General features: G+C 47.5%; 1 protein-coding gene across 1 annotated transcript in view; it reads right to left on the bottom strand.

Annotated features, from left to right (window-relative positions):
- Positions 1-9,077: 9,077 nt before the first annotated feature.
- Positions 9,078-17,832, bottom strand: part of MSRB2 (methionine sulfoxide reductase B2) — a 31,986-nt gene continuing 23,231 nt past the window's right edge. The window contains exon 5 of the mRNA XM_063921591.1: positions 9,078-11,176. Within this exon, the coding sequence (XP_063777661.1) occupies positions 11,078-11,176 (99 nt within the window). The 3' untranslated portion in view covers positions 9,078-11,077. The remainder of the gene's footprint in view (positions 11,177-17,832) is intronic.

Raw genomic sequence — 17,832 nt, 5'->3', positions numbered from 1 at the left:
TGCCAGCACACACCAGAGCGCTATATATATACAGGGATAACCTTATAGAAGTGTTTTTCCCCTTATAGCTGCTGTTTATGTTAATACTGCGCCTAATTAGTGCCCCCCTCTCTTGTTTTACCCTTTTCTGTAGTGCAGGACTGCAGGGGAGAGTCAGGGAGACGTCCTTCCAGCGGAGCTGTGAGGGAAAATGGCGCCAGTGTGCTGAGGAGATAGGCTCCGCCCCCTTCCCGGCGGACTTTTCTCCCGCTTTTTGCTGTAATCTGGCAGGGGTTAAAATAAGAATTTACTTACCGATAATTCTATTTCTCGGAGTCCGTAGTGGATGCTGGGGTTCCTGAAAGGACCATGGGGAACAGCGGCTCCGCAGGAGACAGGGCACAAAAAGTAAAGCTTTAGGATCAGGTGGTGTGCACTGGCTCCTCCCCCTATGACCCTCCTCCAAGCCTCAGTTAGGTACTGTGCCCGGACGAGCGTACACAATAAGGAAGGATTTATGAATCCCGGGTAAGACTCATACCAGCCACACCAATCACACTGTACAACCTGTGATCTGAACCCAGTTAACAGTATGATAACAGCGGAGCCTCTGAAAAGATGGCTCACAACAATAATAACCCGATTTTTGTAACTATGTACAAGTAATGCAGATAATCCGCACTTGGGATGGGCGCCCAGCATCCACTACGGACTCCGAGAAATAGAATTATCGGTAAGTAAATTCTTATTTTCTCTATCGTCCTAGTGGATGCTGGGGTTCCTGAAAGGACCATGGGGATTATACCAAAGCTCCCAAACGGGCGGGAGAGTGCGGATGACTCTGCAGCACCGAATGAGAGAACTCCAGGTCCTCCTTAGCCAGGGTATCAAATTTGTAGGATTTTACAAACGTGTTTGCCCCTGACTAAATAGCCGCTCGGCAAAGTTGTAAAGCCGAGACCCCTCGGGCAGCCGCCCAAGATGAGCCCACCTTCCTTGTGGAATGGGCATTTACATATTTTGGCTGTGGCAGGCCTGCCACAGAATGTGCAAGCTGAATTGTATTACACATCCAACTAGCAAAAGTCTGCTTAAAAGCAAGAGCACCCAGTTTGTTGGGTGCATACAGGATAACAGCAAGTCAGTTTTCCTGACTCCAGCCGTCCTGGAACCTATATTTTCAGGGCCCTGACCACATCTAGCAACTTGGAGTCCTCCAAGTCCCTAGTAGGCGCAAGACACCACAATAAGCTGGTTCAGGTGAAACACTGACACCACCTTAGGGAGAGAACTGGGGACGAGTCCGCAGCTCTGCCCTGTCCGAATGGACAAACAGATATGGGCTTTTTTGAGAAAAAAACCACCAATTTGACACTCGCCTGGTCCAGGCCAGGTCCAAGAGCATGTTCACTTTTCATGTGAGATGCTTCAAATCCACAGATTTGACTGGTTTTAAACCAATGTGTTTTGAGGAATCCCAGAACTACGTTGAGATCCCACAGTGCCACTGGAGGCACAAAAGGGGGTTGTATATGCAATACTCCCTTGACAAACTTCTGGACTTCAGGAACTGAAGCCAATTCTTTCTGGAAGAAAAATCGACAGGGCCGAAATTTGAACCTTAATGGACCCCAATTTGAGGCCCATAGACACTCCTGTTTGCAAGAAATGCAGGAATCGACCGAGTTGAAATTTCTTCGTGGGGCCTTCCTGGCCTCACACCACGCAACATATTTTCGCCACATGTGGTGATAATGTTGTGCGGTCACCTCCTTTCTGGCTTTGACCAGGGTAGGAATGACCTCTTCCTGAATGCCTTTTCCCTTAGGATCCGGCGTTCCACCGCCATGCCGTCAAACGCAGCTGCGGTAAGTCTTGGAACAGACATGGTACTTGCTGAAACAAGTCCCTTCTTAGCGGCAGAGGCCATAAGTCCTCTGTGAGCATCTCTTGAAGTTCCGGGTACCAAGTCCTTCTTGGCCAATCCGGAGCCATGAGTATAGTTCTTACTCCTCTACGTCTTATAATTCTCAGTACCTTAGGTATGAAAAGCAGAGGATGGAACACATACACCGACTGGTACACCCACGGTGTTACCAGAACGTCCACAGCTATTGCCTGAGGGTCTCTTAACCTGGCGCAATACCTGTCCCGTTTTTTGTTCAGACGGGACGCCATCATGTCCACCTTTGGTAATTCCCAACGGTTTACAATTATGTGGAAAACTTCCCCATGAAGTTCCCACTCTGCCGGGTGGAGGTCGTGCCTACTGAGGAAGTCTGCTTCCCAGTTTCCATTCCCGGAATGAAACACTGCTGACAGTGCTATCACATGATTTTCCGCCCAGCGAAAAGTCCTTGCAGTTTTTGCCACTGCCCTCCTGCTTCTTGTGCCGCCCTGTCTATTTACGTGGGCGACTGCCGTGATGTTTTATCCCACTGGATCAATACCGGCTGACCTTGAAGCAGAGGTCTTGCTAAGCTTAGAGCATTATAAATTTACCCTTAGCTATATTTATGTGGAGAAAAATCTCCAGACTTGATCACACTCCCTGGAAATTTTTTCCTTGTGTGACTGCTCCCCAGCCTCTCGGGCTGGCCTCCGTGGTCACCAACATCCAAAACTGAATGCCGAATCTGCGGCCCTCTAGAAGATGAGCACTCTGTAACCACCACAGGAGAGACACCCTTGTCCTTGGATATAGGGTTATCCGCTGATGCATCTGAAGATGCGATCCGGACCATTTGTCCAGCAGATCCCACTGAAAAGTTCTTGCATGAAATCTGCCGACTGGAATTGCTTCGAAGGAAGTCACCATTTTTTTACCATGGCCCTTGTGCAATGATGCACTGATTTTAGGAGGTTCCTGACTAGCTCGGATAACTCCCTGGCTTTCTCTTCCGGGAGAAACACCTTTTTCTGGACTGTGTCCAGAATCATCCCTAAGCACAGGAGACTTGTTGTCGGGATCAGCTGCGATTTTGGAATCTTTAGAATCCACCCCTGCTGTTGTAACAGTATCCGAGATAGTGCTACTCCGACCTCCAACTGTTCCCTGGACTTTGCCCTTATCAGGAGATCGTCCAAGTAAGGGATAATTAAGACGCCTTTTCTTCGAAGAAGAACCATCATTTCGGCCATTACCTTGGTAAAGACCCGGGGTGCCGTAGACAATCCAAACGGCAGCGTCTGAAACTGATAGTGACAGTTCTGTACCACGAACCTGAGGTACCCTTAGTGATAAGGGCAAATTTGGGACATGGAGGTAAGCATCCCTGATGTCTCGGGACACCAGATAGTCCCCTTCTTCCCGGTTCGTTATCACTGCTCTGAGTGACTCCATCTTGATTTGAACCTTTGTAAGTGTTCAAATTTTTTAGATTTAGAATAGGTCTCACCTAGCCTTCTGGCTTCAGTACCACAATATAGTGTAGAATAATACCCCTTTTCTTGTTGTAGGAGGGGTAATTTAATTATCACCTGCTGGGAATACAGCTCGTGAATTTTTTCCCATACTGCCTCCTTGTCGGAGGGAGACCTTGGTAAAGCAGCCTTCAGGAGCCTGCGCAGGGGAAACGTCTCGACATTCCAAACTGTACCCCTGGGATACTACTTGTAGGATCCAGGGGTCCTGTACGGTCTCAGCGTCATGCTGAGAGCTTGTCAGAAGCGGTGGAACGCTTCTGTTCCTGGGAATGGGCTGCCTGCTGCAGTCTTCTTCCCTTTCCTCTATCCCTGGGCAGATATGACTCTTATAGGGACGAAAGGACTGAAGCTGAAAAGACGGTGTCTTTTTCTGCAGAGATGTGACTTAGGGTAAAAACGGTGGATTTTCCAGCAGTTGCCGTGGCCACCAGGTCCGATGGACCGACCCCAAATAACTCCTCTTCCTTTATACGGCAATACACCTTTGTGCCGTTTGGAATCTGCATCACCTGACCACTGTCGTGTCCATAAACATCTTCTGGCAGATATGGACATCGCACTTACTCTTGATGCCAGAGTGCAAATATCCCTCTGTACATCTCGCATATATAGAAATACATCCTTTAAATGCTCTATAGTCAATAAAATACTGTCCCTGTCAAGGGTATCAATATTTTTAGTCAGGGAATCCGACCAAGCCACCCCAGCTCTGCACATCCAGGCTGAGGCGATCGCTGGTCGCAGTATAACACCAGTATGTGTGTATATACTTTTTATGATATTTTTCCAGCCTCCTGTCAGCTGGCTCCTTGAGGACGGCCCTATCTATAGACGGTACCGCCACTTGTTCTGATAAGCGTGTGAGCGCCGTATCCACCCTAAGGGGTGTTTCCCAACGCGCCCTAACTTCTGGCGGGAAAGGGTATACCGCCCATATTTTCTATCGGGGGGAACCCACGCATCATCACACACTTCATTTAATTTATCTGATTCAGGAAAAACTACGGTAGTTTTTTCACATCCCACATAATACCCTCTTTTGTGGTACTTGTAGTATCAGAAATATGTAACACCTCCTTCATTGCCCTTAACGTGTGGCCCTAATAAGGAATACGTTTGTTTATTCACCGTCGACACTGGATTCAGTGTCCCTGTCTGTGTCGACCGACTAAAGTAAACGGGCGTTTTAAAACCCCTGACGGTGTTTTTGAGACGTCTGGACCGGTACTAATCGTTTGTCGGCCGTCTCATGTCGTCAACCGACCTTGGCGCGTGTTGACATTATCACGTAATTCCCTAAATAAGCCATCCATTCCGGTGTCGACTCCCTAGAGAGTGACATCACCATTACAGGCAATTGCTCCGCCTCCTCACCAACATCGTCCGCATACATGTCGACACACACGTACCGACACACACAGGGAATGCTCTGATAGAGGACAGGACCTACTAGCCCTTTGGAGAGACAGAGGGAGAGTTTGCCAGCACACACCAAAAACGCTATAATTATATAGGGACAACCTTATATAAGTGTTTTCCCTTATAGCATCTTTTTTATATATTTCTAACGCCAAATTAGTGCCCCCCCTCTCTGTTTTAACCCTGTTTCTGTAGTGCAGTGCAGGGGAGAGCCTGGGAGCCTTCCCTCCAGCCTTTCTGTGAGGGAAAATGGCGCTGTGTGCTGAGGAGATAGGCCCCGCCCCTTTTTCGGCGGCCTCGTCTCCCGCTCTTAACGGATTCTGGCAGGGGTTAAATATCTCCATATAGCCCCCGGAGGCTATATGTGAGGTATTTTTAGCCAAAAAAGGTTTTCATTTGCCTCCCAGGGCGCCCCCCTCCCAGCGCCCTGCACCCTCAGTGACTGCCGTGTGAAGTGTGCTGAGAGGAAAATGGCGCACAGCTGCAGTGCTGTGCGCTACCTTAAGAAGACTGAGGAGTCTTCTGCCGCCGATTCTGGACCTCTTCTCGTTTCAGCATCTGCAAGGGGGCCGGCGGCGAGGCTCCGGTGACCATCCAGGCTGTACCTGTGATCGTCCCTCTGGAGCTAATGTCCAGTAGCCAAGAAGCCAATCCATCCTGCATGCAGGTGAGTTCACTTCTTCTCCCCTAAGTCCCTCGTTGCAGTGATCCTGTTGCCAGCAGGACTCACTGTAAAATAAAAAACCTAAGCTAAACTTTTCTAAGCAGCTCTTTAGGAGAGCCACCTAGATTGCACCCTTCTCGGCCGGGCACAAAAATCTAACTGAGGCTTGGAGGAGGGTCATAGGGGGAGGAGCCAGTGCACACCACCTGATCCTAAAGCTTTACTTTTTGTGCCCTGTCTCCTGCGGAGCCGCTGTTCCCCATGGTCCTTTCAGGAACCCCAGCATCCACTAGGACGATAGAGAAAATACATCCATATAGCCCTGGGGGTTATATGTGATGTATTTTCGCCAGCCAAGGTGTTTTTATTGCTGCTCAGGGCGCCCCCCCCCCCAGCGCCCTGCACCCTCAGTGACCGGAGTGTGAAGTGTGCCTGAGGAGCAATGGCGCACAGCTGCAGTGCTGTGCGCTACCTTGTTGAAGACTGATGTCTTCTGCCGCCGATTTTCCGGACCTCTTCTTGCTTCTGGCTCTGTAAGGGGGCCGGCGGCGCGGCTCTGGGACCGGACTCCGAGGCTGGGCCTGTGTTCGGTCCCTCTGGAGCTAATGGTGTCCAGTAGCCTAAGAAGCCCAAGTTGGCTGCAAGCAGGCAGGTTCGCTTCTTCTCCCCTTAGTCCCTCGATGCAGTGAGCCTGTTGCCAGCAGGTCTCACTGAAAATAAAAAACCTAAAACTAAACTTTTTCTAAGAAACTCAGGAGAGCCTCCTAGAATGCACCCTTCTCGGCCGGGCACAAAAATCTAACTGAGGCTTGGAGGAGGGTCATGGGGGGAGGAGCCAGTGCACACCAGCTAGTCCTAAAGCTTTACTTTTGTGCCCAGTCTCCTGCGGAGCCGATATTCCCCATGGTCCTTACGGAGTTCCCAGCATCCACTAGGACGTCAGAGAAAGGTTGATTTACCTGCAGTAGCTGTGGAAACTAGGTCCGCGAGACCTTCCCCAAACAACTCCTCACCCTTGTAAGGTAAAACCTCCATATGCCGTTTTGAGTCGGCATCAGCCGACCACTGTCGGGTCCACAGTGCTCGCCTGGCAGAAACTGACATAGCGTTCGCTCTGGACCCCAGTATGCCTATATCCCTCTGAGCCTCTCTCATATAAAGGACCGCATCCTTAATATGACCCAGGGTCAATAAGATAGAATCCCTATCCATCGTATCCATATCAGTAGATAAGGTATCTGTCCACGCTAGTACTGCGCTAAAAACCCAAGCCGACGCTATTGCCGGTCTGAGTAATGTACCGGTATGCGTGTAAATTGACTTTAAGGTAGTTTCTTGCTTGCGATCAGCAGGATCCCTGAGGGCAGCAGTATCCTGCGACGGCAGCGCCACCTTTTTGGAAAGGCGCGTCAACGCTTTATCCACCCTTGGGGATGATTCCCACCGTATCCTGTCCTTGATCAGGAAAGGATACGCCATAAGAATCCTTTTGGGAATCTGCAGCTTCTTGTCTGGAGTTTCCCAAGCACTTTCAAATAACTCATTTAATTCAAAAGAAGGTGGAAAAGTAACCTCAGGCTTCTTTTCTTTAAACATGTGGATTTTTGGATTAGGCACCGTGGGGTCATCTATAATATGCAGCACATCCTTTATAGCAATAATCATATAATGTATACTCTTTGCCAATTTTGTCTGCAACCTCGCATCATCATAATCGACACTGGATTCAGAATCCGTGTCGGTATCTGTGTCAACTACCGGGGAAGGACCCAGAAGGCCCCTGTGACGTAGGGAAAGGCAGGGTATGACTCTCTGTACTGTCCCTGGATTCTGCTTTGTCCAAACGTTTGTGCAATACATTAACATTTGCATTTAAAATATTCCACATTTCCATCCAGTCATGTGTCGGTGTTGCCGACGGAGACACCAGTCATACGCTCCACCTCATCCCTAGGAGAGCCTTCCGCTTCAGACATGCCGACACGCACGTACTGACACACCACTCACTCAGGAAAAGCTCAAATCTGGAGACAGTTCCCCCACAAGGCCCTTTGGAGAGACAGTCTGCCAGCACACACCCAGCGCCAATAACCCTGGGAAAAGAAAAAATATTACCCAGATACAGCGCTATTCACTGCGTCAAATTATGTGCCCCCCCCCCCTTCTTTAAAACCCTCTGTCACCGGTGATCAGCAGGGGAGAGTCCGGGGAGCCAGCTTCTCAGCGTGTGCTTGTGGAGTAAATGGCGCTGATGAGTGCTGAGGGAGAAGCCCCGCCTTCTCAGTGGCGGGCTTCGGTCCCGCTGTTTCTTTAAACTGGCGGGGGTCTGAATTAATACTCAAAAATGTGTATGTACCTATTGCCAGTGTCGAGGTCCACATTGCTGCCCAGGGTGCCCCCCCGCGCCCTGCACCCAACAGTGTCCGCTGTGTGTGTGTCCGTGGGAGCAATGGCGCGCAGCGTTACCTCACTGAAGATCTGATGTCTTCTGCCGCCTCTGAAGTCTTCTGCCTTCGTATACTCACCCTGCTTCTATCTTCCGGCTCTGCGAGGAGGACGGCGGCGCGGCTCCGGGACGAACCGCTAGGGGAGACCTGCGTTCTGACACCCTCTGGAGCTAATGGTGTCCAGTAGCCTAAGAAGCAGATGATGTAAGCTATGACAGATGTAAGCTGACCTCTTTTATAGATCAATGAGCAAAAAACGCATTTGTCATTGTGCTAAGCACGGATTGGGTGTGGATTATTAGATCTACACTAAAAAGGTCTACAGTCAATAGGTCTACCACTAATGGTAGACATGCCATTAGGTCGACAGGGTCAAAAGGTCAACAGGGTCAACATAGAATATGCAGACAGTAGGAATGGTCGACAGGGCCGAAAGGTCGACATGGTCAAAAGGTCGGCATGGAAATGGTAGACACAATTTTTGTCACTTTTCTACCAAAAACAAGCCCCATTAGTGTACCGTGTCCCCTCGCATGGCTCGCCATGCTCTGGGCAGGTTACTATTCCCATTTGTAGTCCACGTGGATGGTAAAGTATGAAAAAGTTGAAAAAAATTAAACAAAAATAAAAAAACTTGTGTCTACCATATGCATGTCGACCATTGGTATGACAACTTTTTGACCCTGTTGACCTTTTATCCCTGTTGACATGTTGAACTGTCTACCTTTTAAATGTCAACCTTTTCACCACGTCGACCTAATGCATGTCTACCATTAGTGGTAGACCTATTGACTGTAGACCTTTTTAGTGTAGATCTATAGACCGGATACCGCAAGGACTGTGGTAAGAGCGATCTCAGTACAAGATAATGAGAGAGCATTTGAGCTAACATACTAATGCCCAGATTTATCACAGTGATAAAGTACCAGCCAATCAGCTCCTAACTGCCATGTTATAGGCTGTGTTTGGAAAATGACAGTTAGGAGCTGATTGGTTGTTACTTCATCACCGTGCCGTTTACCACTCTCCAAGGCTTGATAAATAGGGGTCTAAGTGCATGTTGGCCACACCTGCCATGTGAATGGACCCTGTTGCCAATATATATTTCAGCTTTATATATCATGGAGCCATTTGGCATTGCAGACAGTACTCAGATATATTTATTGTATAAAATAAAATACAATACAAAAAACAGGCATCAGACCTTCTATGGAGAATGTTTGAGACATTCAGTTTTCCGCATATGAGATATGTACAATTATAGTACAGTATAATGAGTTACAACATATCTAAACCTGTCTTCCCAGATGGTAGAATAACTCATTATGTCATATAACAGTAACAGTTGGAAGATGTTATAAGGGCGAGATTTATCAAAGCTTCTAAAGTGGACAAGTGGAGATATTGCCCATATCCATTAATCAGATTCTAGCTATCATTTTGTAGAATGTACTAGATAAATGCTAGCTAGAATCTGATTGGTTGCTCTGGGTAACACCCTCCACTTGTCCTATTTAGAAGGTTTGTCAAATCTCACCACCAATCTGTATACATTACATCATCACAGAGCAGCTATTATTTACTTGTTGCTTTCGGATTTCCTGCGATCTGTGCCTTCTGGGGCCCGGATACAAGATCCCATACCCATAGTAAACAGTGGCTACGGAAGGGGTCAAAGGGCTGATTATTAATCAATGAAGAAACTCCCACAGTAATACACTGGGGTTTTACCAATGTTTATCATTCCTTCTAAGTAACTTCTTTGTGCTCCCAAGGTTCTATATAACACACAAGTATTATTCATTTTTGTATAAACTCTGGTTATCGCTTCATTGGTCATTGAGAAAACCTGTGTATTATGACGACTAAGAACCACTTGCTGTGAATTACTACATATATTAAAAGTCACCTCAGATTTACTGTATGTGAGCTGTATAAAAGTATTATTACTAAACTACTCTGTAACGTCTTATGTCTCTATAACTTACACTAGGTAGTACATTACGCCATATGTAACTTACATACATAGTAAGTAAGGCTGAAATAAATAACAAAACAGATCTAAGTTCTACCTTCCATAACTTATTATTATGCTGATATAAAGGACGGCAAACCAGAATACCAGTGTGACATAGCGTCACAGAGACAGCTTACTACCCAACCACAATGCGCTACTAGCAGAAGCAAGAGCAGCATCACTTACCCAAGATGGACAAGTGATATTTGATATTTATGTTCAACTTATGGCATTTTCAGTTTCCTGTGGAATTATCCCTTAACGTTAGCCTTTGAGTAATGTACAGAGTTATGTAATAAAATTCCATATTACAGATCGGGGAGTTGGGGTGGGGGTTAATTCTTCGGCACTGGCGAGCAGACTAAATGAAAATTATTTGTCCATCTTACACATTAAAAAACATTATGATTTGTTACACATTAAGAAACAGAAGTCATTTGCAGTGAATAAGAAACACTGCACAAACTTTTTGGTCACAGCTATTGTAGGCCTTTTAAATGAACCAATCTTACTTTGTACACCCAACAATCCACTCCCCCAGCTTCCAACTAGTGCTTCCAGGAAATTATATTATCTATGCCCAGCAAGTGATGCACATGTGTTTTACTGGATAGTTACAGTAAAACAATTATACAAATAATAATCACTTTCAGTTGACAGACCAGAGTTTTAGTCAGAGTAGGGCAGCCATTTTGTAGGCTAAGCCAAAATTCATGACAATACAGTCAATCAGATAAACTAATATCATCATGGTGGTCTCCTGCTTCAGTGATTTCACAAGTAAATCGATAGGCGGCACTCTTAGAATTTTTAGCTGAGCCTACAAAACAGCATCAACCACTGTGGGTAGGTCCTTATTAAGAATGCAATAAAATAAAAATGTTATTAAATATTTTTTTTTTTTAAAAACATAAAAAATAAACACATATTTCCACAACATACAAATTTACATCCACAATTTGTAGTCTGGTTGCTGTAAACATACAAAATAGGCACATTAACAAATCGTCAACACAAAATACAAATTAAGGGGTTTTCCATGGAGAAATATAAATGTTTAATACAACAAAAATTAACTCTGAACAGCATTCCATGAATTCACTGTATATTGCTGGAACTTCCTGTTTAGCTTGGTTTGAATGTAAGTGCGATGCTGTTGATGCAAAATCTCTGACCAGAAGGGGCGGGGCCATCATCAAACACATGACCAAGGTGAGCGTCACACTAAAGAGGAATAAAAACAACAAAAATAACATCATGATTTTGTTAGATTAAGGTAACTAAAATAGAATTTTAATACCTACCGGTAAATCCTTTTCTCTTAGTCCGTAGAGGATGCTGGGGATGTTCCAAATCCTGGGTCAGACCCGAGATTTTGGTGTAAAGGCAGTATAAGAGGAATCTATAATATATATGCTTTCCCCGCTGTTTTTTTCTCTTTATTACTAATTTCTCATACGTCCTAGAGAATGCTGGGGATGCTTCAAGAACCATGGGGTATAGACGGGATCCGAAGGAGACATGGGCACACTATAAGACTTTGAATGGACGTGAACTGGCTCCTCCCTCTATGCCCCTCCTCCAGACTCCAGTTATAGGAACTGTGTCCAGGGAGACGGACATTTCGAGGAAAAGGATTTATTGTTAAACTAAGGTGAGATACATACCAGCTCACACCTCAAACACGCCGCACAACATGGCATTCAACAACAACGCATGCAACGGCATGACCAACATCAGTCACAGACTGACTGAACTTAACAACATGAGCGTAACCATAACCAGTCTGCAGATACAGCACGCACTGGGACGGGCGCCCAGCATCCTCTACGGACTAAGAGAAAAGGATTTACCAGTAGGTATTAAAATACTATTTTCTCATACGTCCTAGAGGATGCTGGGGATGCTTCAAGAACCATGGGGTTTATACCAAAGCTCTAGAACGGACGGGAGAGTGCGGATGACTCTGCAGCACCGATTGACCAAACAAGAGGTCCTCCTCAGCCAGGGTATCAAACTTGTAAAACTTCGCAAAAGTGTTTGATCCTGACCAAGTAGCAGCTCGGCAAAGCTGTAATGCCGAGACCCCTCGGGCAGCCGCCCAGGATGAGCCCACCTTTCTGGTAGAATGGGCCTTCACAGATTTCGGTAACGGCAATCCTGCCGTAGAGCGAGCTTGCTGAATCGTATTACAGATCCAACGTGCAATAGTCTGCTTGGAAGCAGGAGCCCCAATCTTGTTGGGAGCCCACAGGACAAACAGAGCCTCTGTTTTCCTAATTTGAGCCGTTCTGGCAACATAGATTTTCAAAGCTCTGACCACATCGAGAGACTTCGATTCCGCCAAAGCGTCAGTAGCCACTGGCACCACAATAGGCTGGTTTACGTGAAACGATGAAACCACTTTTGGCAGAAATTGCTGACGAGTTCTCAACTCCGCTCTATCAGCATGGAAGATTAAATAGGGGCTTTTGTGAGACAAAGCCGTCAATTTAGATACCCGACTTGCGGAAGCCAAGGCCAACAACATGACTACTTTCCAAGTAAGGAATTTGAACTCAACCTTACACAAAGGTTCAAACCAATGAGATTGCAGGAACTGCAACACCACATTCAGATCCCATGGCGCCACTGGGGGCACGGAGGGAGGTTGGATGTGTAGTACGCCTTTCACGAAGGTCTGAACTTCTGGAAGGGAGGCTAATTCTTTCTGAAAGAAAATTGATAAGGCCGAAATTTGTACTTTAATTGAGCCCAACTTTAGGCCCGCATCTACACCAGCTTGCAAAAAATGGAGCAAACGCCCCAGCTGAAATTCCTCCGTAAGAGCCTTCTTGGATTCACACCAAGACACATATTTCCTCCAAATACGGTGGTAATGCTTTGCCGTTACTTCTTTTCTTGCCTGAAGAAGAGTGGGAATGACTTCACTGGGAATACCCTTCCGGGCTAGGATCTGGCGCTCAACCGCCATTCCGTCAACGCAGCCGCGGTAAGTCTTGATACATGCACGGTCCTTGTTGTAACAGGTCCTCTCAGAGAGGAAGAGGCCAGGGATCTTCTTTGAGTAATTCCTGAAGATCGGGATACCAGGCCCTCCTTGGCCAGTCTGGAACAACGAGTATCGCCTGAACCCTTGTTCTTCTTATCATCTTTATCACCTTTGGAATGAGTGGAAGTGGAGGGAACACATATACCGACGGAAACACCCACGGTGTCACTAGGGCATCCACCGCCATCGCTTGAGGGTCCCTTGACCTGGAACAATATCTCGGAAGTTTCTTGTTGAGGCGGGACGCCATCATGTCTATTTGAGGAATTCCCCAACGACTTGTCACTTGTGCAAAGACCTCTTGATGTAGACCCCACTCTACTGGATGGAGATCGTGTCTGCTGAGGAAGTCTGATTCCCAGTTGTCCACTCCTGGAATGAAGACCGCTGACAGAGCGCTTGCATGTTTCTCCGCCCAGCGAAGAATTCTCGTGGCCTCGGCCATTGCCGCTCTGCTTCTTGTTCCGCCCTGGCGGTTTATGTACGCCACTGCTGTTATGTTGTCTGACTGAATCAAGACGGGCAGACCGCAAAGAAGATGATCCGCTTGCAGAATGCCATTGTAAATGGCCCTTAATTCCAGAATGTTTATGTGCAGACAAGCTTCCTGGCTTGACCATTTTCCCTGAAAATTTCTCCCCTGTGTGACTGCTCCCCACAGCCTCGGAGACTTGCATCTGTAGTCACCAGGATCCAATCCTGAATCCCAAACCTGCGTCCCTCCAGAAGGTGAGAACTTTGCAGCAACCACAGAAGGGAGATCCTGGTCCTGGAAGATAGGAATATTTTCCGGTGCATGTCCAGGTGAGACCCGGACCACTTGTCCAGCAGGTCCCACTGAAACACCCTGGCATGGAACCTGCCATACTGAATGGCCTCGTAGGCCGCCACCATCTTCCCCAGCAACCGAGTACATTGAAGAATCGACACTCTTGCCGGTTTCAGAATTTGTTTTACCATGTTCTGTATTTCCAGAGCCTTTTCCACTGGAAGAAAAACTCTCTGTAATTCTGTATCCAGAATCATACCCAGGAACGACAACCGTGTCGTCGGAATCAACTGTGATTTTGGCAAGTTTAGGAGCCAACCATGTTGTTGCAGAATCGTCAGAGAGAGTGCAACGTTCTCAGCAATTGTTCCTTGGATCTTGCCTTTATCAGGAGATCATCCAAGTACGGGATAATTGTGACTCGCTGCTTGCGCAGGAGAACCATCATTTCCGCCATAACCTTGGTGAAAATCCTCGGAGCCGTGGACAGACCAAACGGCAACGTCTGAAATTGGTAATGACAATCCTGAACAGCAAACCTCAGGTATGCCTGATATGGAGGATATATGGGAACGTGTAAGTAGGCATCCTTTATGTCGACCGACACCATAAAATCGCCCTCCTCCAGACTGGAGATCACTGCTCGGAGAGATTACATCTTGAATTTGAATTTTTTTAGAAAGAAATTGAGGGATTTTAGGTTCAGAATCGGTCTGACCGAGCCATCCGGCTTTGGTACCACGAACAGACTCGAATAAAAACCCTTCCCCTGTTGTGACGGGGGTACCGTGACAATGACTTGATTTTGACACAGCTTTAGTATCGCAGCGCATACAACCTCTCTTTCTGGAAGAGAAGCTGGCAAGGCCGATTTGAAAAATCTGTGAGGGGGCACGTCCTGAAACTCTAATTTGTACCCGTGGTCTACTATTTCTAATATCCAAGGATCCAGGTCCGAGTGCACCCAGACCTGACTGAAGAGTTTCAGACGTACCCCCACCGGTGCGGACTCCCGCAGAGGAGCCCCAGCGTCATGCGGTGGATTTGGTAGAAGCCGAAGAGGACTTCTGTTCTTGGGAACTTGCCACAGCCTGTGACCTTTTTCTCTTTCCTCTTCCTCTCGCAGCAAGGAAGGAGGATCCTCGTCCTTTTTTGTATTTATTGGGCCAAAAGGACTGCATCTGATAGTGGGGTGTTTTCTTTTGTTGCGCAGGAACGTAAGGTAAAAATGACGACTTACCCGCGGTAGCCGTAGATACCAGGTCAGTGAAGCCGTCACCAAACAAGACACTACCGTTAAACGGTAGAGACTCCATAGCCTTCTTCGAGTCAGCATCAGCATTCCATTGATGAATCCACAATGCCGAGACAGCCATGGCATTGGCCTTTGATCCCAAAAGGCCAATATCCCTTGCAGCTTCTTTTAAATATGCTGCAGCATCCCTGATATGACCCAGAGTCAAAAGCACGTTATCCCTGTCCAGGGTATCTATCTCAGATGACAAGTTATCTGCCCACTTTTCAATAGCACTACTCACCCATGCCAAAGCAACGGCAGGCCTGAGTAGCGAACCTATAGTGACATAAATGGATTTTAGTGTATGTTCCTGCTTATGATCCGCAGGATCCTTTAGGGCTGCTGTGTCCGGAGACGGAAGCGCCACCTTCTTGGACAGACGCGATAGAGCTTTGTCCACTGTGAGGGTTTTCTCCCACTTTTCCCTGTCCCCAGAGGGGAACGGATATGCCACTGGAATTCTTTTGGGAACCTGTACCTTCTTGTCAGGATTTTCCCAAGCCTTTTCAAAAAGAGCGTTCAGTTCATGAGAGGGAGGAAACGTTACCTCAGGTTTCTTTCCTTTAAACATACAGAGCCTAGTATCAGGAACAGCAGGGTCCTCCGTGATATGTAATACGTCGTTTATCGCCACAATCATGTACTGAATGCTCTTTGCCAGTTTAAGATTTAATCTGGCATCACTATAGTCGACACTGGAATCAGAGTCCGTGTCGGTATCTGTATCTGCTATCTGGGTAAATGCACGTTTCTGTGACCCCGAAGGGGTCTGAGCTTGTGACAATGCATCTTCCATGGATTTCCTCCATGTCTGGTTCTTAGACTCTGATTTATCTAATCTCTTAGTCAACCGAGCCACATTTGCATTCAAAACACTCAACATATTTACCCACTCAGCAGTCGGCGGTGCCGACAGGGTCACTCCCACCTCCTTTTCTGCCCCCACCCCGGCTTCCTCCTGGGAAGAGCACTCAGCCTCAGACATGTCGACACACACGTACCGACACCTACAATCACACTGGACTATAGGGGACAGACCCACAGCAAAGCCTGTTAGAAAGACACAGAGGAAGTTTGCCAGCTCACAACCCAGCGCCCAACCCGGTACTGAAACTTTACATACAATGCCTCAGACCTGCTAGCGCTTTTATAATATAAGATAATAGCACCAAATCTACTGTGCCCCCCCCCCCCCGTTTTGCCCCCTGTTACTTGTACAGCAGTGTGGAGGTCAGGGCCAGCGTCTCTGCAGCTTCTGTGAAGAGAAAATGGCGCTGTTGAGAGCTGTGAGGGCTAAGCCACGCCCCCTCACCGGCGCGCTTCAGTCCCGCTCAAATCTACATAATTATACTGGCGGGGGTCTATATTTAGTGCCTAGGCACTTTTAATATATTTATTTGCCAGTTAAAACTTCAGTATTCATGCTGCCCAGGGCGCCCCCCCTGCGCCCTGCACCCTGCTAGTGTCGCTGTATGTGTGGGAGCATGGCGCGCTGCACGGTACCTCAACACTGAAGTCTTCTGCCGTCACTGAAGTCTTCTTCTCTTCTTTTACTCACCCGGCTTCATACTTCTGGCTCTGCAAGGGGGGTGACGGCGCGGCTCCGGGAACGAGCAGCTAGGCGCACCAAGTGATCGGACCCTCTGGAGCTAATGGTGTCCAGTAGCCTAAGAAGCAGAGCCTTTGAACTCACAGAAGTAGGTCTGCATCTCTCCCCTCAGTCCCACGATGCAGGGAGCCTGTTGCCAGCAGGTCTCCCTGAAAATAATAAACCTGAGAAACTCTGGAGAGCTCCTCAGTGTGCATCCAGTCTCACTGGGCACAGAATCTAACTGGAGTCTGGAGGAGGGGCATAGAGGGAGGAGCCAGTTCACACCCATTCAAAGTCTTATAGTGTGCCCATGTCTCCTGCGGATCCCGTCTATACCCCATGGTTCTTGAAGCATCCCCAGCATTCTCTAGGACGTATGAGAAATTAGTAATAAAGAGAAAAAAACAGCAGGGAAAGCATATATATTATAGATTCCTCTTATACTGCCTTTACACCAAAATCTCGGGTCTGACCCAGGATTTGGAACACGGTTCCAAGCTGGGTCAGACCCGGGACTCCACCCTTTTATACCGCAGTGCCGATCCGGGATATTCCCTGGTCAGCACCATTTACACTGCACCCGGGGGGGTCATTCCGAGTTGTTCGCTCGCAAGCGGATTTTAGCAGATTTGCTCATGCTAAGCCGCCGCCTACTGGGAGTGAATCTTAGCATCTTAAAATTGCGAACGATGTATTCGCAATATTGCGATTACACACCTCGTAGCAGTTTCTGAGTAGCTCCAGACTTACTCGGCATCTGCGATCATTTCAGTGCTTGTCGTTCCTGGTTTGACGTCACAAACACACCCAGCGTTCGCCCAGACACTCCCCCGTTTCTCCGGCCACTCCTGCGTTTTTTCCGGAAACGGTAGCGTTTTTCCCACACGCCCATAAAACGGCCTGTTTCCGCCCAGTAACACCCATTTCCTGTCAATCACATTACGATCGCCAGAACAAAGAAAAAGCCGTGAGTAAAAATCCTAACTGCATAGCAAATTTACTTGGCGCAGTCGCAGTGCGGACATTGCGCATGCGCATTAAGCGGAAAATCGCTGCGATGCGAAGATTTTTACCGAGCGAACAACTCGGAATGACCCCCCGGGTGCAGTGTCCTGTGGGCCGGTGTTTAGAGATGACATCATCTCCAAGCGCCGGGAAACCCAGCAGATCA

Source organism: Pseudophryne corroboree, chromosome 5, assembly GCF_028390025.1.
Source record: "Pseudophryne corroboree isolate aPseCor3 chromosome 5, aPseCor3.hap2, whole genome shotgun sequence".
NCBI lineage: Eukaryota > Metazoa > Chordata > Amphibia > Anura > Myobatrachidae > Pseudophryne > Pseudophryne corroboree.
The sequence above is the reverse complement of the archived record's forward strand: the minus strand, read 5'-3'. Positions and strand labels throughout refer to the sequence as shown.